Genomic DNA, 21087 nt, shown 5'->3' with positions numbered 1-21087 from the left:
TAATTAAAAAACAAACAAACAGGAGTCTAGATTTCATCTTATGGACATCCCTAATCAGGATATCCTCCTCTACTCTAGGGAAGAAGGAACATTAGATTTACCAGTGATAAGTTCCTTTTCAGTGGTGATAGGAGGCTATCCTACCCATTTTGTAGAGCAGTGTTCTTTAAACCTGGGTCCCCAGATGTTGTCAGTCTATAACTCCCATCATCCCCAGCCAGCTTAGCCAGTGGGCAAAAATAATGGGAGTTGTAGTCCAACAACATCTGGGGCCCCAAGGTTGAAGAACAGTGTTATAGAGGATAGTGTTGCTATGGATTGGTTTAATGTTTTTCATGTTACTGTTGAGGTTCAGAATGTCTTTTTCTTCTGTGGTCTCAATCTTTTCTTTTTCCTCCCCTATTTATTCAGGTTAGTACAGTAAAAGATTAGGCTGGGTGTTTGAAGCTGGATTCCATCCTGAACCAGGGGAAGGGGTGATCTCTCCTACACAGGGTGTAAGCAGGCCTATGTCCTGCCTTCTGGATTGAGCAGGAGGAGCAACCCAGATTAAGATAGTCTCCTACCACTGTAGAAAATGAAATTATCACAGTCCAACATTCCTTTTTGAAATTGATTGAGCCATACATAGGGGAGAAATAAGGCCCTCTTTACTGGATGGCAGAAAGAGGGAGAATGAGGGAAAGAGATGGGTGTGACTCCTGTGTAGAAATAGTCATGTCAATTCCGTCCGCATTCATGTTTGTTTTGTTTATCTTCCCGTACCCCTCTGGGAGAAATTTCCAAAAAAACCTACGTGGACAGTGACATTGGGTATTGAGTTGCATTGCTTATCTTAAATATTAGGGGGTCACTCAATATGCTTCAGCCTCCAAAGTTTTTTGGGGAGAGGGTGCCACACACAGTCCCTAACCTCCCATCCTATTCCAGCTTAAAACAAAACACTCTTACCCTCCAAAACAGCAAACAAAAAGAAGACAAGAAAACCATTTCACATACTGCAGAACCAGAGCTTGGAAAAGTTACTTTTTTGAACTACAACTCCCATCAGCCCTAGGTAACATGGCCACTGGATTAGGCTGATGGGAGCTGTAGTTCAAAAAAGTAACTTTTCCAAGCTCTGTGCAGAACAGCTGTGTATAAAAGTCCCACGCACTTAAGCCTCCTTTATATGTACCCTGATGTACATGGCAGGGGCAAACTTTGTGAATGTCTCCCTTCCTCCAGCAAAAGCTATGTGAATGCTCCCCCAAATAGCATGTTTCATGTACAACACAAATCTCATTGTTTCCATTTACATGATTCTTCTATGCAGACCCAACCTAGATGAGAGCAATCCAGGGCACTTATAAAGGGGATACAACTTGAGCTAAACACAGTTACTAAAACTAGCAAACTAGGCAAACAGACAGTATCACTATTACCATCTCCCATTTAAATGAAAATAGTCATTGAACCTTATAACAGTCTCCAGTTCCATTGCATTCACAGCTTTGCTCTGGTACAACGTCAGGCATACAGGATCTGCTGTGGCCACAAAGTGTTCTATGAATGTCAAGACGTGAGCAAATCCTTCACATGACAAAGATTTTCTGCAGAAATAGAAACAAATGCTGTTTACAACCTGATAAAATATTCACAACAAAAACCAAAGTGGGCACACAAAAGTAAATGGGGAGGGTGTCACATTTGCTGATTTATGTGACCTATTTGTGTATAAAGCAGAAGGTGGGGTCTGTTTCTTACACTAAAAAATTAAGTGAATCTTCCTCCTCCCCCTTTTGATGGAAGGAAGTAGGCCATATCCCTTTCTCTACTTTATACATGAATGGGGTACACATAAACAATGCAGTTGCCTCTGTCATGTCTAATTTTGCCCTTAAGAAACAGATTTTCAAAACTCTATGAGCTAATATAAACATGTTTTTAAAAATAATATACTGCCTTGTGTGTCCACACCACTGAGTACATTGTATAAAATGGCAATGGGAGTACTTAATTTTAACATATACTTTTATATTGTTGTATGGTAGCGCATTTGAAAAACAGCAGGAAAGATGGGAAAGGATCACACCATTTTCTAACCTACACACATACACATCTTCTACAGCACCTTTAGATTTTTTGGTTGCATGGATTGGTGCAGCTCTCGTTTTCTGAACTGTAGAGCATCTACAATAAAGAATACTGTATGAAAACCATTTTTAAGTTGTCAAACCTCAAAGCATCCAATTTTTTGTTGTACAACAAATATTGTACGTATCATGAATGAATGAATGAATGAATGAATGAATGAATGAATGAATCTTTATTTTTACCCCACCCTTTTTCCAAAACTGGAACTCAAGGCGGCTTACAAATAAAAACTACACATAGGTAAAAAAACATACAAAAATATACAATTAAAATAGAATTAAACTATTTGTGACATTAAATCCATGAAACATACACTTAAGATACTAAGACAATTTAAAACATTAAGAATAGGACCATAGAACAATACAACAGACCTTATGAGGCCCTATCTTAAACATCTTCTAGTTGTTGTAGCAGAGGCAGGACTGCTACTGAACAGAAGAGTTCTATCTCTTCTCTTTCCTGTAACATCTAGAGACACCCAATGTATGAGATGACATTGCCTCCTATCCCCTACAAGCAGCAGCCAATGAAGCAGAGCACAGACTGGGAAACTCGCAGTGTGAAGATGTAATCGCACATACTTAGTATCCCTACTAAGAACATAAGAAAAACCCTGCTGGATCAGGCCAAAGTCCATCTAGTCCAGCATCCTGTTTCCACAATGGCCAACCAGTTGTCTATAGGAAGCCCATGGGCAGGACCTACACATTTCAGCAGGCTTTCTCAACCTGGTACTCTCCAGGTGCTTCAGACTACAACTCCCATCAGCCCCAGCTGGCATGGAAATTTACCAGAAAGCCCACATCACTGATTCTGGCCTCAGGATTATATAACCTAGAATTGTAGAAACCACATATCTGGCAGCAAAAGTTGTCCTGATTTGATTATTAGAAATCATAAGCCGTTTTTGCTAAACCATTTAGTGTATTTCCCTGTTTTCCTTTTTGAAACAGGAAATTGTACATCTTGATTACAGCAGGGACTGAATACATCTCAAATGCAAGTTTGAACAACAAAGCACTGAGTTGCAAACTATAGCTCAAACAACTGAGCATTTAGTCCTTTCTAATTTAACAGTACTCAAACATTATTGTATTTTTAAAAATCCTGCACCTATATAAATGGACAAAGTCGCTCCCAACAGGTACAAAACATAACCGAAGGGACTGTAGTAAAGCGATACCTCTATAAAGATGCAAATTAAGGTTTAAGCATTTTGACAATGGGCCACGGCTAATCCTTTTACAGAGGTGTAAATAGCTATTCAGATTTTTATTTCAGACCACCTGTTTTGTTTCTACATTCAACAACAGAACTCCACAAAACAAACACACAGCTGACCTATAAACATTCAACAATAACATTCGATAGACTTAGCAAGGTTTTTGAAATATCTACAGTTTTAACATATATATCCACACAAAGCTGTAAAATATTCTTCCAAGTTGCTAAACACTACTGCGGTGCACTTCCACAATAGTGACTAAGAACAGTGGAAAATGAAGATGGTGTGGGAGTGAAGTTTTCAAGTTTAGAGTTAATACACATTGAGCCAGTGAGAACACACAGGCAGTTTAACAATGCTTTTCATTGCGCTGAAGTCTTACAAAATCTCTATTTCAGCTAGCTCGTTCCCTATTGTGCTCCTCCCTCTGGGTGGTCTTTCCAGGGTGCCACTTGAAGGGAATACATTAATAAAAAGGAGGGGCAGGAAGGGACACATAAATAAAGAAAAGTAAAATGGATGACATGATGCAGCAGGCTATGGATCAGGGGTCAGCAAACAAGGGGACTTTCTCTTTTACAGGTTGCTTCCTGGAAACAGTCTGATTAAGCTGACAGCTTGAGTTATGTGTTACATTTTGTAATGCACAATCCATCTGTGCTAAGTCCTCTTGAATGCAGCTGAAGCAGCACAAGCAAAAGGTCTCTGCCTTGTTCCTTCTTAAACATGAGCTTGAAATACTCATTATCTTCCTAAGTGCTAAATCCGAGAGGCTGGACTTTTAAAGGCTCTAAATGAAGCACAGGTTAGTTATGGGAACTGACAAAGTGTAGGACAAGCCTCCAGTTTGCCTCCAGTTCAACGGTATTGACACACAGCACATTTCATAATTCCATGCACTACCCCATACCTGCCTAAGTACTTGTGCTCGATATTGGAGGCCTGAAGCATCAATAACAGCAATAGGTGGATAACTACAAGATGGCACTATAGAGACATTATGTAGGAAGGTCAGAGCACAAAATTAAATTTGTGAGTGTATGGAAATCTGGGTGTACCATTATGTACTAAAACCAGTAGATGAATTGAAAATACATGCACTGTGATGGCACAATGAAGATGGCTAAAATATTAAACAGCAATCAATTGCATTGTTAGGCTGCTTAAGTCCTATTAAATCCAGTGGGATTTAAAAATCCTATTTGTGCATAGGAAAGAAGCCTTAAATAGTTTTATTTTGGGGTGAGGGACTAGTCTAGATATAAAATACAGAAAAGTATAAAAACGTGTATAACTTGACTCCATTATTTATAACATACCACTTGAACTAAACACAAAAACTTCATTTACAATAAAGGCTGATTATATGTCTTTTTTCCTTCACAGAGGTTATTTACAAGTTAATTACAAAACTATGTAATTTGCAAAGATGATTAATTACATTTACACACAAATCAGGCATAGTAACCTGACTCATGAGAAAAAAATGTTTAACTGAGACCAAAAGGTGAAATGCTTAATATCTCCTGAATTTTTCTATAATCACATTACAGGCATACCCCGCTTTAACATACGCAAAGGGACCGGAGCGTGTATGTAAAGTGAAAATGTACTTAAAGTGAAGCAATTAATTATCAATGCATGTACTGCACTGCAATCGCCACTAGATGGCAGCGGCGTCATGCCATTAAGTGTCCGTAATTGCGAAGCGCGAAGCGCGTTAAGCGGGGTATGGTGGCGTATGGAGCATGCACGTTATAGCGAGGCGACGGTAAGTGAAGCAACGTTAAGTGGGGTATGCCTGTATATTAGGAGTATGCAACTAATGATCCATCTTATCACATACAGCCTGGGAAAAATGGGGGAAGGGTGGAAGAACAGGGACAATGAGTAGTGCAACCTGTAAAGAATTGTGATACCAATGAGCCTTAAAATGTCTAGCCTCTCAAATTTAGCACTTAGAAAGAAAATGAGTATTTCTGGCTATTTAAGAATAAACAAGGCAGAGTTCTGATGGATGTGTTGTGTTACCACTTGCTTGAGGCCTAGGAAAAACTGGGAAGGCACCCAGGGCATAGGCATGAAAGATGGGGCGTGAGTAACTGGAGACCCAAACAGAAATGAGAGAATATGGCTATTGCCCAGGAAAAGACCCAGAAACACAAGTAATTAGGTGAGGCCCAGAAACCACTGCGTTCCCTGAATAATGATGCTATGCTAGAACCCAGGAGGATAACAGAACTGTTTCAGCCATCTCTCTGCAATGAAACAGCAGATCAGATGCTCTTAACGGTACCATGTTTGCTACCAGTGGAAAACGGTGACATCAAAGACAGGGGTTTGCTGCTGGAAATGAGGTTAAACAGCTTGAGGATCAGTGAGGAAGAAGGCAAAGTGGCAAAACTTTTTCTGATGATGTGCAAACCTGAGCTAAAATATCAGTAAAAAAAAAGTTCCAAATGACAACTAAAAGGAATGAAGAAATTAATGGTTTGGTTTTACCTTATTGCAAGACTAACAGATGAGCCTCCACTTGAGATATGACACAATGTCTGTGAAAGTGGATGTTCTTTCTCATTATATATTGTGTTGGAGCCTATATCTTCTAAACTTTGCTGTAGTTTTAATGGATTCATTTCTTCTTCCTCTTCGCTCAAAGTAACAGTGAGGTCACTGCTTCTATCTAAACTTTCACCTTCTTCCTCCTGTGCATTTTCATCCAGAGGCAGACAATCCTCAAGAACTGTAATAGAAATTTAACAGCATTTCTCCCACATTAACCACAATTACGCATGAAATGGATTACAAAGCAAATACTGACATTTGAAAACATTTGTTTATATTACAATTACAACACATTCAAAAACCAAGACGTCATCAAGATGGCAAGGATAATAACCATAGGTTGTAACTGGCTTGTTTAAAATGATGTATTTAAAAAAACACTGAAAGTAAAACACATAAATACAATATAATGTCACAAACCTATCAGATATCTTCATTACCAAGTATAAAAGCAGAAGATAAAAACAAACCATCTCACAGCCTGTATAAAGAGGAAACTTTTAGAAATCTATACAATTAATACAATTATTCGCATTGTAAACCCCAATCACTGAAAAAGCAGATACTAAAAGAGGATTTCTTCAGTTTGCCTACATGAGTCAATTTCCACCCTTGTATATTCCATCAACAGTCAGTTGTCCTATAGAACAAAGAATGAGACCGCAAGGCCTCTTCCATTGGGCTATTATGACCCATGTGTATATTTATACTTCTTATATTAGCCACTTTGAGTTTTTCTTTTAAAAAAAGGCTATAAATATAAATAAATAACGAGGAATACATCTGCAAGGATTGAAGCTAGATATCTCTAAACAAATAGCATTAAATCATTATCTTTAAGAAGTTAGATCAGTCATAGCACTGACAAATTCAATGAAAATCCAATTTAAAAATCATGGAATAAGCAGATAAATAGAAACAAGTTTGACTGAATAAAACAGTAAGATTAGAGGAGGCGGAACTATAAGGTGTTTGGAGAGGCCAAGTAACTGGGTATTGCTGCTGAATTGTCCCTTTAAAAGGGTTATCAGGTTACATGCTTACCCACTCCTGTATACCTTGGAAAGTAATGACGATAATAGGAAAAATGTCTCCATTCCAGAACAAGAAAAAGATCTAGAAAGTTGTACCCAAAGAGAGAGTAAATAAAAGACACAGGTCTCTTTCATGGATTCTTGCTATAGTAGCTCAGGCAGTAAATGAAACTTAATGAAAGCTAAAGTTCCCAACTGCATCCTTGTCATTCTTAGTATATAACAATGCACTTCCTTTGCATCTGTAGATATTGCAATGATGGGTACCATTGTAAAAATCCAGCTAGACAGAAGGACAGCTATTTTCCCCTCCCAGCAAGCCCATTACATACATCATCACTATACCTGGGAATTTTGCTCTTGATTGCTCATTTCCAGAAACAAGCTGCTCAGGGTGACACACCAATAAGATTGGCCGTTTAGATCCTTGTTCATTTTGTACAGAGTGCTCATGTGTCAGTATTTCTTCCAATGATTTGCAGGAACTGTCACTTTTTAAATCGGTGGTTCTGTTCTCTGGACTTAATCTTCCATGTAACAGGGAGTTAAGTTCAGGAGACATTTTGCTTTCCACAAAATTACTACTGCAATTATTTGTCTTGCTTTCTACTGTTAAACCGCAAGTTATTCCATTCTCATATGATACACTGGATGTGACTGGCATTTCCTCGCCCATCAGTAGATATGTCTTCTCATCTATTTTGTCAGACTTATTTGAGCGCTGTAGATTACTATTAGTTCGTACTACACAGCTGTCTGTCACATAACTGCTCTGTGATGGTTGTCTACGTGAATATGGGTCAGAAATTGAAAAGCTCTTTGTGAGCTCGGAAGATTTCTGCAGCGCACTGAATTCTTCAACGCTTGAGACAGCTGACATTTGGCGGCCCATAAAGATTGTTGCTGTGCGATACAGTCCTCTTGACATGGCTGTCCTGGTGTTAATTCCTGCCTGTCTTGCTTCTGGCATCATCTGAGAAACACAGTTTGAAATCAGAATAATTTTTTTGTTGCTGTAGATGGGGATTTTAAAAGATGATGCTTTGGGTTTAGGAGAACAAGGTGTTATCTATTGTAAATATACACCCACACCTGAAAGGCTCTCTTACAGGCACAATCAACCCGGAAGCAAACCCCTCTGTAATGTAGTGGAGAGCAAAGGAGAACATCCCAGTGAATTGTACACCACTCTTTTGTAAATGCAAGTACACAATTCTGCACGCTACCAAGTACTTTGAACCTTGGGTCTTCTGTATGCAAAACATGCGCTCTACCATTTTGTTGACAGATAGGTTTGACCATATTCTCAACTAAGTTCCAGATAGTTTATGGACATACTAAAGTGAGATGGAACATTGTGAGAATGTCACAGAATATTGGAAACTGGCTTTTATATATCTGCGTCTGTGTTGGAATTGCTTTTTAATACGTTTTTTTAAAAAACCTTTTCTTCCACACAATATTTTTAACTCTTTTTTAAAGATTCTTTAAAGCTTTTTTAAAAAATGCTTTTAAAGTTGTTTTAATGTATTTTAAGGTTTGTTTTTACGATGTTTTAAAGTGTTTTTAGTGCTTTTGTTTGCCGCCCTGGGCTCCTGCTGGGAGGAAAGGCGGGATATAAATCAAATAATAAATAAATAATATTTAAATGATGGGTGCAAAAGGTTATCCTGCTTTAACAGACTTAATAAACAGATTGCTATGTTCTTGCACCAGTTTCATTTATTTCAATGGGACTTGTTCCAAATTTTTCATGCCCACCATCTACCCTAAATGTAGAAGTACTGTTCCCTAGTATTAAGTCATGAAGACACTCAAGTAATATATGACTTTCTGTAACATTCTGAAAACAGGGTTCTACTTTGAGGTTTATTACTAAGAGGTTAGACATGTGCAGTTTAATTTATATGAAAATGCACAACATGGCACCATCCATCAGGCACTGACTGGACCAATGGCTGACAAGAGCCTACACCCCTTCCCAGTAAGAAGACCATCAAGAAGATAGCCAAAGAGTGTGATTCCCAACCCACCAGCCAGAGCACTGACAGCTGCAGAGAGATTATACCACCCTCCCTCTCAGCACATACTGCATGGGAACTGTCAGTTGTTCTCTGGGTTGCCTTGGCTATTTTGAGATTATGGAATTAATACAGGAAATTCTATTTTTAGCCATTTCCCCCATTTTTACACTTTTGAAATTTAACTATAAAGCACCCCATGCATTTGAGACAGGATTTAAACCTTTGTAAAAGTTACATTATTTGCCATGTTCCAAAAGGCCATGCATGAAACTTCCATGTAAACAGGGAATTGTCCAGCTACCTTGCAACCTCTTGCACTCCCAGAAAAAAATGCTCCAGAACAGATAAATGTAGCTTGGGAGAGAATTTACCAACCCCTCACCCCCAAACTAACCCATGTGCAGAAGCTCATTCCACTCACACATGGGTCTGTTTGGATCTCAGTCATTATTTCCTTACAGCCATAACTGTACATAGCTCCTTGTTGTTGTGCTGCTGGAATTTGTTAAATGGATTTGATATAGTTAACATTAATTTGAGTGTATATTGGGGTTCCTTAGGGATTATATTAGTTAAATCTGTTTTTACTCATGTTTGATAAGCTGCCTTGAGTTTCTTTGAAGAAATAGGCCGGATAGAACTTTTAAAAATAACACAAATATATTCCTGAATACCACTATACTATCAGACCCCTATATTATAAGCTGTTATGATAACCTATTTATTTTTTTAATTTACTTACAGAGAGTAAGTAAATAAATTAAGAGGTAACCATTACAATAACTTATCACAGGGGGTACTAAAGAACTGCGCTATTATACGTATTTTAGACGTTCTGATAGTGAGGTATTTATGTAAGTAGGGCTGCAAGGAAATGAACTTTTCTTTAAGATCAAAAACTTCAAGGACAAATACTTTCCAACCATATTTTAAAAACACAGAAAAAATTAGTATTTCAGAGTCCTATCCATATCGTTTCATAAATATCTGAACCAAATGCAATTCATACACTGTGGAAGGCATATATAGGTCAAAGTTTGTGAGGCTCGTTGCTGTGTGTATATTTTGAAGAATGGCCTAAATTCAAGGTTTCTCCACCTTTTTAATCTACAGCGAGGGAAAAACATCTATAAACTTAGATTAACGTCTGCTAACGCAATGAAGAAAGAAAAATGAAAACCTTCCTGCTACTATTAAACACACACACACAAAATAGTGTTGCCTCTGTTTCTTCCCTGATAAGAGTCTTAAATACCAAACAGTTAAATGCATAATAACATTTACTGGCAGCAAGACAGCCTGCTTAGCTGATACATAAAGCAGGTAAAAGGAGGAAAGTTAATTTCTTGGCTGAATGATTCCATCAGTAGCTATAGGGCAAACTAGAAAGTCTTTTAGTAAAGTAGCAGTTGATTCTTCTATCAATCTGCAGCACACATACTCTTCCAAGGAATGCATTAAATATGAAAATCATATCCTGTTATCATCTGTTTCCAGCTTTCAGCCCAGTAAGCTTTCCTTAATGAATGCTATAGCCGAAGGGACAAGCATGCTGTTGGCTTTTCTGAATAATGGAGTGATGCTACCCATTTTGGCTTATTACAATATCGACTAGCTGAGGGGGTTTCACACATAGTCACAAGTGACTACTCTTGCCAGCATGCTCCAAGTTATTACAAGATGTTTTTAGACATTTCATCTAAAAGAGCTTTCCTGCTTTTAGGGAAGAAAAACAGCTCTGGTCTTGAACGGTATCATTTATATGGAGATAGGAGGAGGGATTAGAAGGCTGCATTACTGCAGATATATAGCAGAATATATTTGAGTATTCCTTGTCAGGCTTTGTCTGTGGTTTAGATATGCCATATTTTCTTTTCTTTTTTCTGGCTTTTTTTTAGAAGGGGAAACTCAAAATGGACAAAATTATACATACTAAAATATTTAGTGTTAAATTTAAATATTTGCCACACTTTGTGGAATTTAAAACATTAGAAAGCAACCTAAAGTGTGTGGTGTTGGGGGGGGTGTCACACTATTTCTTAATTTCACAGTAACAGACCATTTTTTCAGCAATATGCACAGTTTAAACTGCATGCTAGAAATAAGTACATAAAGGTTTTGCAATTGTACTTTTTAAACTGATTAAAATAAAAGCTACTCAAAGCTCCCCAATCAATAAAAACTATGGGTATGATCCAGCAGGAACTACTTTTTAATGGGAAAGACTTAAACATGTCTTTAACTTTACCACTGACATGACACACAGCAGAATTCTAACCCCCCATGTTGATGGCTGGGTGGTAGCTGGATGGTGCATCGTTGTCTCTTTGCTGGCTTTTGTGGAAATGAGTGCCACCAGTTGGGTGCCTCCACCACAGCAGAGGCTCCAGTGTCACTCAGCTGGTAGCCAACAAAAGCTTTAAGAGCGAGTGGGGCATTAGTGGCTTTGGACCTGCTGCATCCAAAGCACTGCAGATCCAGTCCGCAAAATATTTTTTAAAATGCCGCCCTTGCTTTCTGCCCTGCTGGCACTGCTTTAGATATGGCAGTGGATCCATCGTTCTGTTCCACTCCACTGGTCTCCAGCCCCAGTTTAGATTAGTCTGCCCAAAGTGCTTTGCTCTGGCTGGATATGCCTTATATGCTAGAAAAATATTTTCACTTACCTGGCATTTAATATCGTCTCTCTCGTCACTTTTTGATATATTTTTTCTCTCAAGAATCTGCCTACTCTTAGTTTCTCTTTCATACTCTGCCTAATATATAAAGAGACATTATAAATAAATATTAAATAACCAGCTTACTGACACAGGTTGCGATCCAGCCAAAGTTAAATATGTCCCACTGATTTCACTGGGGAACAGTTAAGCATATACTTAAAACTTTCCCACTGAAATTAGTAGATTGCATTCAGATTGTAATGAATATATAGTAGACAGTAAAATTAAACAGATTTATTTTATTTTTAAAATAATAGCATAATCATTCTGAACAGCATTCTCAAGAAGCATTCTAAATTTATTAATGACTCATATATAGGCATAATGGCTCAGAAATTCATACATTGCAAGCCAGCTCCAGGTGCTCTTGGATGAAACCGATTATCTTGATCCATTTCAATCCGGTTTTAGGCCCGGTTTCGGCACTGAAACAGCCTTGGTCGCCCTGTATGATGACCTATGTCGGGAGAGGGACAGGGGGAGTGTAACTCTGTTGATTCTCCTTGATCTCTCAGCTGCTTTTGATACCATCGACCATGGCATCCTTCTGGAGAGACTCGCGGAGTTGGGAGTTGGAGGTACTGCTTGGCAGTGGCTCCGCTCCTACTTGGTGGATCGTCTCCAGAAGATAGGGCTTGGGGAACACTGCTCGATACCCTGGACTCTCCATTGTGGAGTCCCACAGGGATCGGTTCTGTCCCCTATGCTTTTTAACATCTACATGAAGCCGCTGGGTGCAGTCATCAGGAGTTTTGGAGTGCGTTGTCACCAGTATGCTGATGACACGCAACTCTATTTCTCCTTTTCATCTTCCTCAGGTGAGGCTGTTAATGTGCTGAACCGCTGCCTGGCCGCGATAATGGACTAGATGAGAGCTAATAAACTGAGACTCAATCCTGACAAGACTGAGACGCTGTTGGTGAGTGCCTTCTCTGACCAGATGGTGGATGTTCAACCTGTTCTGGATGGGGTTACACTCCCCCTGAAGGAACAGGTCCGTAGTCTGGGGGTTCTTTTCGATCCATTCCTGTCTCTCGAGGCTCAGGTGGCCTCGGTGGCATGGAATGCGTTCTACCACCTTCGGCTGGTAGCCCAGCTATGCCCCTATCTGGAAAGCGATGACCTCGCCTCAGTTGTGCATGCTCTGGTAACCTCTAGATTGGATTACTGCAATGCGCTCTACGTGGGGCTGCCTTTGAAGACAGTTCGGAAACTACAGCTAGTGCAAAACGCAGCAGCCAGACTGTTGACGCGGACCAAGCGGTCCGCACATATAACACCTGTTCTGGCTCGTCTGCACTGGCTACCTATTTGTTTTCGGGCCAAATTCAAAGTGCTAGTTTTGACTTATAAAGCCTTACACGGTGCGGGACCACAATACCTAGCGGAACGCCTCCCCTGATATGAACCTACCCGCTCACTATGTTCAACATCGAAGGCCCTCCTCCGAGTTCCGACTCACAGAGAGGCTCGGAGGGTCGTAACAAGATCTAGGGCCTTTTCAGTGGTGGCCCCCGAATTGTGGAACAGTCTCCCCAATGAGGTGCGCCTGGGGCCAACACTCCTATCTTTTCGGCGCCAGGTTAAAACCTTTTTATTCTCCCAGGCATTTTAATTTTAATTTAAAATTGATTTTATTAGTCTTAACATATATCTGGCTGTTTAACTGTTTAACTGTTTATTATGTATGCTCTTACTGTTTTTTGTGATTTTATTGTATTTTATTTTATGTTGTACACCGCCCAGAGAGCCTTCTGGCTGTGGGAGGTATAAAAATTGAATAAAATAAATAATAATAATAATAATTTGTTGTGCACAATCTTTTCTTGTAAAACCTATTACACTTACATGTATGACTCCTCATGGAGTTCCCCCTTTTTTACAAATGGATGAAGACCCCAAATACCTGAAGGGGCAGCTCTTCCCATATCAACCTCATTAGGCTTTAAGATCTTTTGCTGAGGCCACTCTCTAGATGCCTCTTTTGTTAGAGGTACACTACTGAACCACAAAGGGAGAGGGCCTTCTCTACAGCAGCACCCTAATTATGAAAGGCCCTTTCTAAACAGACTCACCTTGCACTGGCAATGCAATCTTTTCAGCACCAGGCAAAGCTTTTCTTATTTAGCCAGACATTTTAAATTGGTTAAGTTTCAATGTGGTTCAAAGATTTTATCTGCTTACTATTGTATGTTGATAAATGGTGCCAACATGAAATCTGAATTGGGTGAAAGGCATGATTTAAAATTTTAAACGTTTATATATGGCATCATCCAATTTAAAATACAAATGAATTGACAATTAATTTGAATACATCATCATCTTGCTACATTATCTTATACAGTAATTTATTATTTATTTATTATTTCAATTCATATACCGCCCTTAGCAGAATAGCTCTCAGGGCGGTGAACAAACAAGATAAAATACAATATATCATAGTAAAAAATCACAACAACATGTACAAACAAACAACAGAAAGCACAACAAAAATGAAATAGAACACAAATTAAGAAGGATACATGTTAAAAGTAGAAAGATTAAGAAAATTAAAAGATTAAAATGCCTGGGAGCATAAAAAGGTCTTTACCTGGCGCTGGAAAGATAGAAGTGTAGGCGCCAGGCGTACCTCTTCGGGGAGGCTGTTCCACAACTCAGGGGCCACCACAGAAAAGGCCCTAGATCTAGTAACCACCCTCCGGGCTTCCCGATGAGCTGGTACCCGGAGGAGGGCCTTAGATTCTGAACGAAGTGAACGGGTAGGTTCATAGCGAGAGAGGCGTTCCACAAGGTATTGAGGTCCCACGCCGTGTAAGTAATACCTTGGTTAACAAATCCTCCAAGAAAGAAGCTCCTTTTAACAAAGTCTTTTTTGGGTGTGGGAATGTGGGGAAGGGTGCACACTCTGACAAAGTCAGAATGTGGCTCCTTATCTACTGGATTGTGGCTGCTACAGGCATGTGGCTGGAATAGTGCTCCTTGGCAGGTGGCACAGGTGCGTCTGCAATAAATAGTGCTTTGGGTGCCCTGGAAACACTGCTGCAGATGCATCTGCTCGAGTGTAGGGGAGGGTGGCATAGAGACAAGCACAGAGTGGTGGTGGCAGCTGCCCCTTGCCTGCCTCCTCGAGTGTACGGAGGAGAACTGTGCTTAAAGCTTTAGATGCTACATGATGCTACATGACAAGAAAAAAAGGCAAGGCAGGCATCCCTGGGTGCATTTTGGAAGAAGCCTTCAAGTGGTCTGTATGCAAGGCTTTCCTGACCTTGTTGTTTTATTTCGCATTGTTCGTTTTGAATAAAAACTTTTCTGAAATATATTGAACTGCTCTTATGTTTTGTGGTATAGGAACCTATCTCTATTCTTTCCATGTTATTCCTAGCGCTGGTAGCAAAGTCTCTATTAAAAAAGAAATGTCCAGGAACGCATGTACTTCATTAAGTGAAGTATAACCGTAATTCCTTTTGTAACATTTGTCATTTTGCTAAAGAAAAGATTTAGAACTGTTTATACTATCTTTGGAGCCTACCATCCATACACAACTCAAATTTCATAAGAGTTGTGTGTTTCAGATGGCATATATGTAACCAGCAACACTTGTAAAGATAGTACTGACAAAAGTATAAGAACTGTGACCTTGACATCCAAATAAATCCCAACAACAGGTAAGTGCTGGTGGAGCAGAAACCAATGTGGAAAGGTGATGTGGCCAAGTCCAAAATAACACAGTTCAGTCAGTCAGTCAAACTTCTCATACAACATCATCAAAGGAAAATAAAAACTACCGCAGGATCAGCATCCATGGGAGGCATTCAAGAATGCTTCAATAGCTAGCAAAACTAAAAATCACAAGTTACTCAAGAAAAAGCAGCATCATAAGAAACTGTAATAAAATGCTGGGACATATTTCACCTCTTTCTTTAGGTCTAGTTACATTGGTTGAAGAAAGAAAACATCATATATTTAGCAAACAGGAACATGGACGAAGAACCACAATAGTATAGAAAGAATATTCAAGGCACTCTGTCCCTCAAACTCTCCCTCATTTCCAAAGCTGTAAGGCCAGTTTGGCTCAGCATGTTACTTGTATATCTGCATTTGTCACATAGCAAGCAAATTATTCTTTAAAAAAGGGTTTAGGACTCATTCCGTTTTCACCATTGTCAGTTATTAAAGAACAGTATATAAATACCTTCAACTTCTGAAGGCACTCTGATTTTGAAGCAAACTTCCAAATATGAGCTTCAATGCAATCAAATTCCTTCAACAAATCTCGATTTCGAAGCAGAGACTTTTTCTGACGCTCACATATTTCTTCTAGGTATTTTTTTAACTTTCTGTATTTCAATTCAGTTCTACACAAGGGAAACAAACAAAAAGAGAAATAGCTGCACGTTATTTACATCAGCTTATTCTTGGAAGACAAATGCTTCCCAAGGATTCTGACAGGAACCTTGCTGAAGCCATCTTAGAAAAATCTATGGAGGAAGAATTCCAATACAATGCTTGTTTCTATTCTTTTTCACTTTTAACACACACACAGATTTCCTCAACAAAATGTTCAAAACTACAATTAAGAAAATAAGACTCCTATTTTAAAATAAGGCTAAAATCCACTTCAAGGGTGAAATACCCACAGGATTTCTACTGATCTCAATACAACCTTTTCCTCTCTGTTCCCCTTTCTGTCATATATGCACATGCACAGGCAGCACCATGCATGTCTCCCATAGCCCCATGTATTTATTTGTTATTCCTCCACTTCTGTGCCATTCAAATTATGCATGCTCCAGGAAACACATCAGGGATCCCTGGGTCCTTCAGCCTCACTTTGTACAAACACAGGCTTAATTTTCTGCTGCCACCAATTCACTCACAATACTTTCAACACCCTTCTACTAGCATCTATAGTAGGCTTTAGACAAGAGATGGAAACCAATACTGAGAGAAAGGATAACCCTTAAACTAAGGCTGTAGGTTTATTAAAGGGATACTATTTACATATGGGAATACTGTGATACTTATATTGGGGTCTTAAAGGTGCTTGCTGACAGTCTCTAAAGATTCTAAAGTTACTGACCCTGACCTCTAAGTGGCTTTTACCTCAGGCCAGTTTCCCTAAACTTCCATCCCAGCCAAATACTCCCACAACTCAGCCCAGCTACTGGGGACGATCTGCCTCTGAATCCTAAAGCTCCTCTAGTTGTGCTCCTGGCTGTTTAGATAGTTTAGCCAACTGACAAAAACCACCTGTGTCACCTTCCTCTGGTAAGACCCTTTCACAGAGTAGCCTCTCAGACCAACTCAGTCACCAGCTCCCTGATCTTCCCCAGTCAAGTATTAACAGCAAACTGTTAATATACAGGTCAATTGTCCCTCAGCTATTCTCTGGTAGGGTTGCCAGGTCACAAGCATCCCAAACACTGAGATTTCAGGGGTGGGCCCTAGTGATGTCATGGGGGCAGGCCCTAGCAATATCATTAACCATAATACAGTAAGCATCAACCACAGTTGCTTGGGGCATACCACTCAAACAAAAACATTTCTCTGATGGGAAATTAAGATAAAAATATTAGCTAATTGAGGGTGTTCCCAGGTCCAGCTAAAGTGACAGCATCAAGCCTTCTCACCTGCTTAGAGAGCCTGGGTAGGGAACATTTAATCTAGCCTACTTGCTTCCAACAAGAAGGGTTTAAGTGCCCTCAGGCCAGGCCAGTCACCAGAAGGAAGAAGGCAGGAAGAAGGGAGCCTAGTGTTGTGGAGATGTTAGATGGGAGCATTCAGGAGTAAAGATGGATGTCCCTGAAGGCTGCAATTCTAAACACACTGACTAAGGGACTAAGCCCTATAGAACTCAACAGAACTTACTTCTGAGTAGATATGGCTAGGATTGTGTTGGTGGTGGTAAGGCTTGACTAAGGATCCTCTGCAAAAATACAGGCATACCCCGCTTTAACGTTTGCAATGGGACCGGAGAGTATACTTTAAGTGAAAATCTACTTTAAGTGAAGCAATTGTCTTCACTTGTACTGCACACAATCACCACTAGATGGCAGCGGCGTCATGCCAATAAAATGTACGTTATTGCAAAGCATGCGAACGTTAAGCAGGGTATGGGGATGTATGGAGCATGTACGTTATAGCGAGGCAACGTTAAGTGAAGCAACATTAAGCAGGGTATGCCTGTACTGATATCAAAGCAGGGTTGGCAATCCCCTGCCTGGAATGCCCTACCTGCCTTTTAGCATAGCAGCTCCAAACTGCTTTATAGATTTGACCCTTCACTGCAGAGAGAGGTTTGAGAAATGAGTAAGAATTAAGAAGATTCTCTACCCGTTCCTGCCTACCCGCTGGCTGCTCTGAACTCACTTTGGCAGCCAACACTTCCAGTGAGTAATAATTGACAGAGAGAAAACACACATGGTTTGGTCTACCTTAATAGACAGTAGCTTGGGAACAAAAGCAATTGAAGCCACACTCCCCAGTATATGAATTCTCTTTTACCACTATTGGGCAAATAACCAGGTGCATCATCAGTAGGTTTAAGGAGGTTCAGCTGGGCGCATGGAACCACTGTTGTTGCTTCTATGGATGGAAGGCAGTGAGGTCAGAGGTAAAATGAAAGGCAAGTAGAAAAAGAAAAAGATAAGACAGTGATGATTCCCTAAATGCAATACCATACCAACCACAACAAGATTCCTATGAGTATGGCAGAAAACTCAGCATCCCACCACCAGTCAGGGTTGCTAACCAAAACTAAAAAAATCCTGGCAGCCAGTCAGCCAAGGTCACAGAATCCCCATGCAGCACAACGTGACCCAGGGGCTCCCTTCACAGAGCTACAATCCCCAGAAGAGGGGCTGACTGTTAAACCACTCTGACCACTGGAGCTCAGTCTGGGGAATGGGGAGTCTCCTAACAATTCTCAGCACCCTTGACAAACTACATTTCCCAGGATTTTAAGGGGGAAGCCATTACTGTCTAAAGTGAAATAAAGGTCTGACATGGGTGTAGCCACCTGATTAGCCAAGCCAAACTACCGTGAGTCTGGCTTTTAGAACACTGACGGTTCCTACTGAGTATGCCCACCGCTGTAATAGACTTCAATGTTAAATTTCTTAAATTAATTAAAAATCAGCCATGCATTTTTTTAAACTTTTAAACTGTAGAAGATGAAAGTCAGAGTATAGGGCAAGGTCAGCAATAGGATTACAAGCACCCTATGAACGTGGCTGATTTCAAATTAATTTCAACAAATTATGAGAACACTGGCAGAAAAAAATCCAACAGGGGTCTGGATTGTTTTCTCTTGTTTTACACTTTGAACTCTCAATTCTCTCTGACTGTTCTGTGTATTGCCATGAAAACTTAGAAGGTTGTCCAGCAAGCGTTTCTGAGTTCAGGACTACAATTTTTGTAAGGTTTTGTTTTGAAATGAGCTTATAGGAAGTAGCAGAATGGCACAGGGGGTATTTTCAATTTAACATTGCAGAATGCGAACAATCCTTGCTGGCTATAGCATACAGCCACTCTCGTGGTTGTATATGTAAATAAATCATATATCAAGGAAACCAAACCCTGGGTAAGCAGAGGAACCACTGGAAGTCTTGCACTGCTTCGAGATTGGGATGTGCGCAACACTATATATCCACCCTGCCTGATTTTTCACTCATTCAGCTGAGGAAATAGGCACTGGCCTAAGAAAGTGTACACCTTTTTAAAATAAATATAACTTTTTTTTCTGATACTACAGACTAACACGGCTATCCCTCTCCTATTTTTATATGCAATTTAGACAAAAAGAAACAATATCAAATTGCTTAAAAGTGTGGGTATGAAAGTGAGTTTTTTGACAGCTAATGCGAGCTTGTTCAGCTGGCCAGCTTGAGCCAACATGAGATAGTCTTAAACTGGCAGGTTTTTTTAATCGATGAATATACTGGGGTCATGAGTGGTTGCAACTGTGGTTCTCCTCCTGCAGAATCCTGATATTTTCTTTTGAATTGTGTTCGGTCCACCATTCTCACCAATTCACATGAATAGATGTGTTATTAAAAAGCGGAAAGCCCATTCTGAGGTTGATGCTTCCACTGGTGAAGGTACACCAACATCATCCTGCAGTGCAGACCTGAAGGCAGGGCCAGGAGGAATCTCTACTGCTTCTTCCTTAACAGGACACTTGGCTAAGAGAAAGGAAGAGTCTTCCAAGGTTAGAGCTGCTAACGTGAAGAGAAAGCCAGGATGACAGCATCAAGATACTTGGAAAAGAATCTATGAGTGGCTCTCTTATGATCTGTTGCTCAGCAGCAAATGACATGTTAAAGCCAAATGTGTTTTACAAGTTGAACTTATACTGAGTTTGATGGTGCTTACTCCCAGTTAACTATTCACAGGATTGCAGTTATGTCCCATAAATCTGATCATGAGATTTTACTAGTAGTTTGTTTTGAAAGTCTGTCTTTTTAAGGTGAAGTTTTTAAGCAGTGTGTTGAAAAAGCAAGATATATAAAATCACAGTGGCATGACTCTGGATTTTCCTGGGGGGCATGGCTATGGGGGCAATTATGATGCACTTCATGATTGTTAGGAATTGCCCCAAAATGTGCTTGCACTCACTTACAGGATACTTGATTAAGAGTCTGAAGTAAAAAGAAGACTGCCAATACTTTGAACTCTGTATGTTGCTCAGAAACTGAGTGACTACAAAACAACTACTATTGCACTCACCACTGGCTCAGACTACAACCATGCCTTTACCAAATAGAGGCACCCATGACGCTATAATTTAGTCAATATCATATTGTTAAGTCACCCTTCCGAACGAAGGAGAAACAAGACTCCTGCAATTGAATGGCCAAGAAGATTAAAATGTTCCCCTACAGGTGTTTCTATGTTACCGTTCTTAATGTCAAATTTGTGTCCAGTTTTCTCTTGCGTAGAAACTACCCAGTTTACTTTATACACATTCATGTACATTTGCAGATCTGAAAGTGACCATCCTAACAGCAAAGTTCAAAGACAGGATACAGCGGAAGATCGCTGAGATACCACTACAACCACTGGCCTGCACCCACTTTTTCCTAGGGTTGACTGGAAATTGGAAATACTACGCTGCTCATGACAGCGTAGCAGCTGTGGCAGTTTCAACAAACGACATTCCTGCCATTTCAGAGAAAGCACTGTGCGCTAGTGCAGCTCCCTCAGCAGAGGTATTATATGGTGTTAACGGGATATCCCAGTCAATACTATGCAGTCACTTACCCTTTTGACGGACTTAGCTGAGATAGTCTTATTGTTAGTGTGCTGCCAAGGCTTCCTGTGGCTATTGTGGGGGGTTGTTTTTTGTGTATGTATCTAAAAATTCTAGGTGTTTTATGTGA

At 39.9% G+C, this 21087-nt stretch overlaps 1 protein-coding gene across 9 annotated transcripts in view; it reads right to left on the bottom strand.

The window, feature by feature from the left end:
* KIZ (kizuna centrosomal protein) overlaps positions 1-21087 on the bottom strand; it is a 165566-nt gene that overhangs the window by 93172 nt on the left and 51307 nt on the right. For 5 of the 9 annotated variants that reach the window (XM_061587989.1, XM_061587990.1, XM_061587986.1 and 2 more), the window contains 5 exons: positions 15900-16062; positions 11654-11743; positions 7309-7936; positions 5867-6107; positions 1458-1592 (listed from right to left, as the gene is read on the bottom strand). In XM_061587989.1, the coding sequence (XP_061443973.1) occupies positions 1458-1592; positions 5867-6107; positions 7309-7936; positions 11654-11743; positions 15900-16062 (1257 nt within the window). Of the gene's footprint in view, positions 1-1457; positions 1593-5866; positions 6108-7308; positions 7937-11653; positions 11744-15899; positions 16063-18141; positions 18293-21087 lie in introns of all 9 variants that reach the window. The other 4 variants (XM_061587954.1, XM_061587974.1, XM_061587984.1 and 1 more) reach the window with 1 other exon arrangement.

This window comes from Rhineura floridana, chromosome 1 (assembly GCF_030035675.1).
Source record: "Rhineura floridana isolate rRhiFlo1 chromosome 1, rRhiFlo1.hap2, whole genome shotgun sequence".
NCBI lineage: Eukaryota > Metazoa > Chordata > Lepidosauria > Squamata > Rhineuridae > Rhineura > Rhineura floridana.
This window is presented reverse-complemented; position numbering and strand designations above follow the sequence as displayed.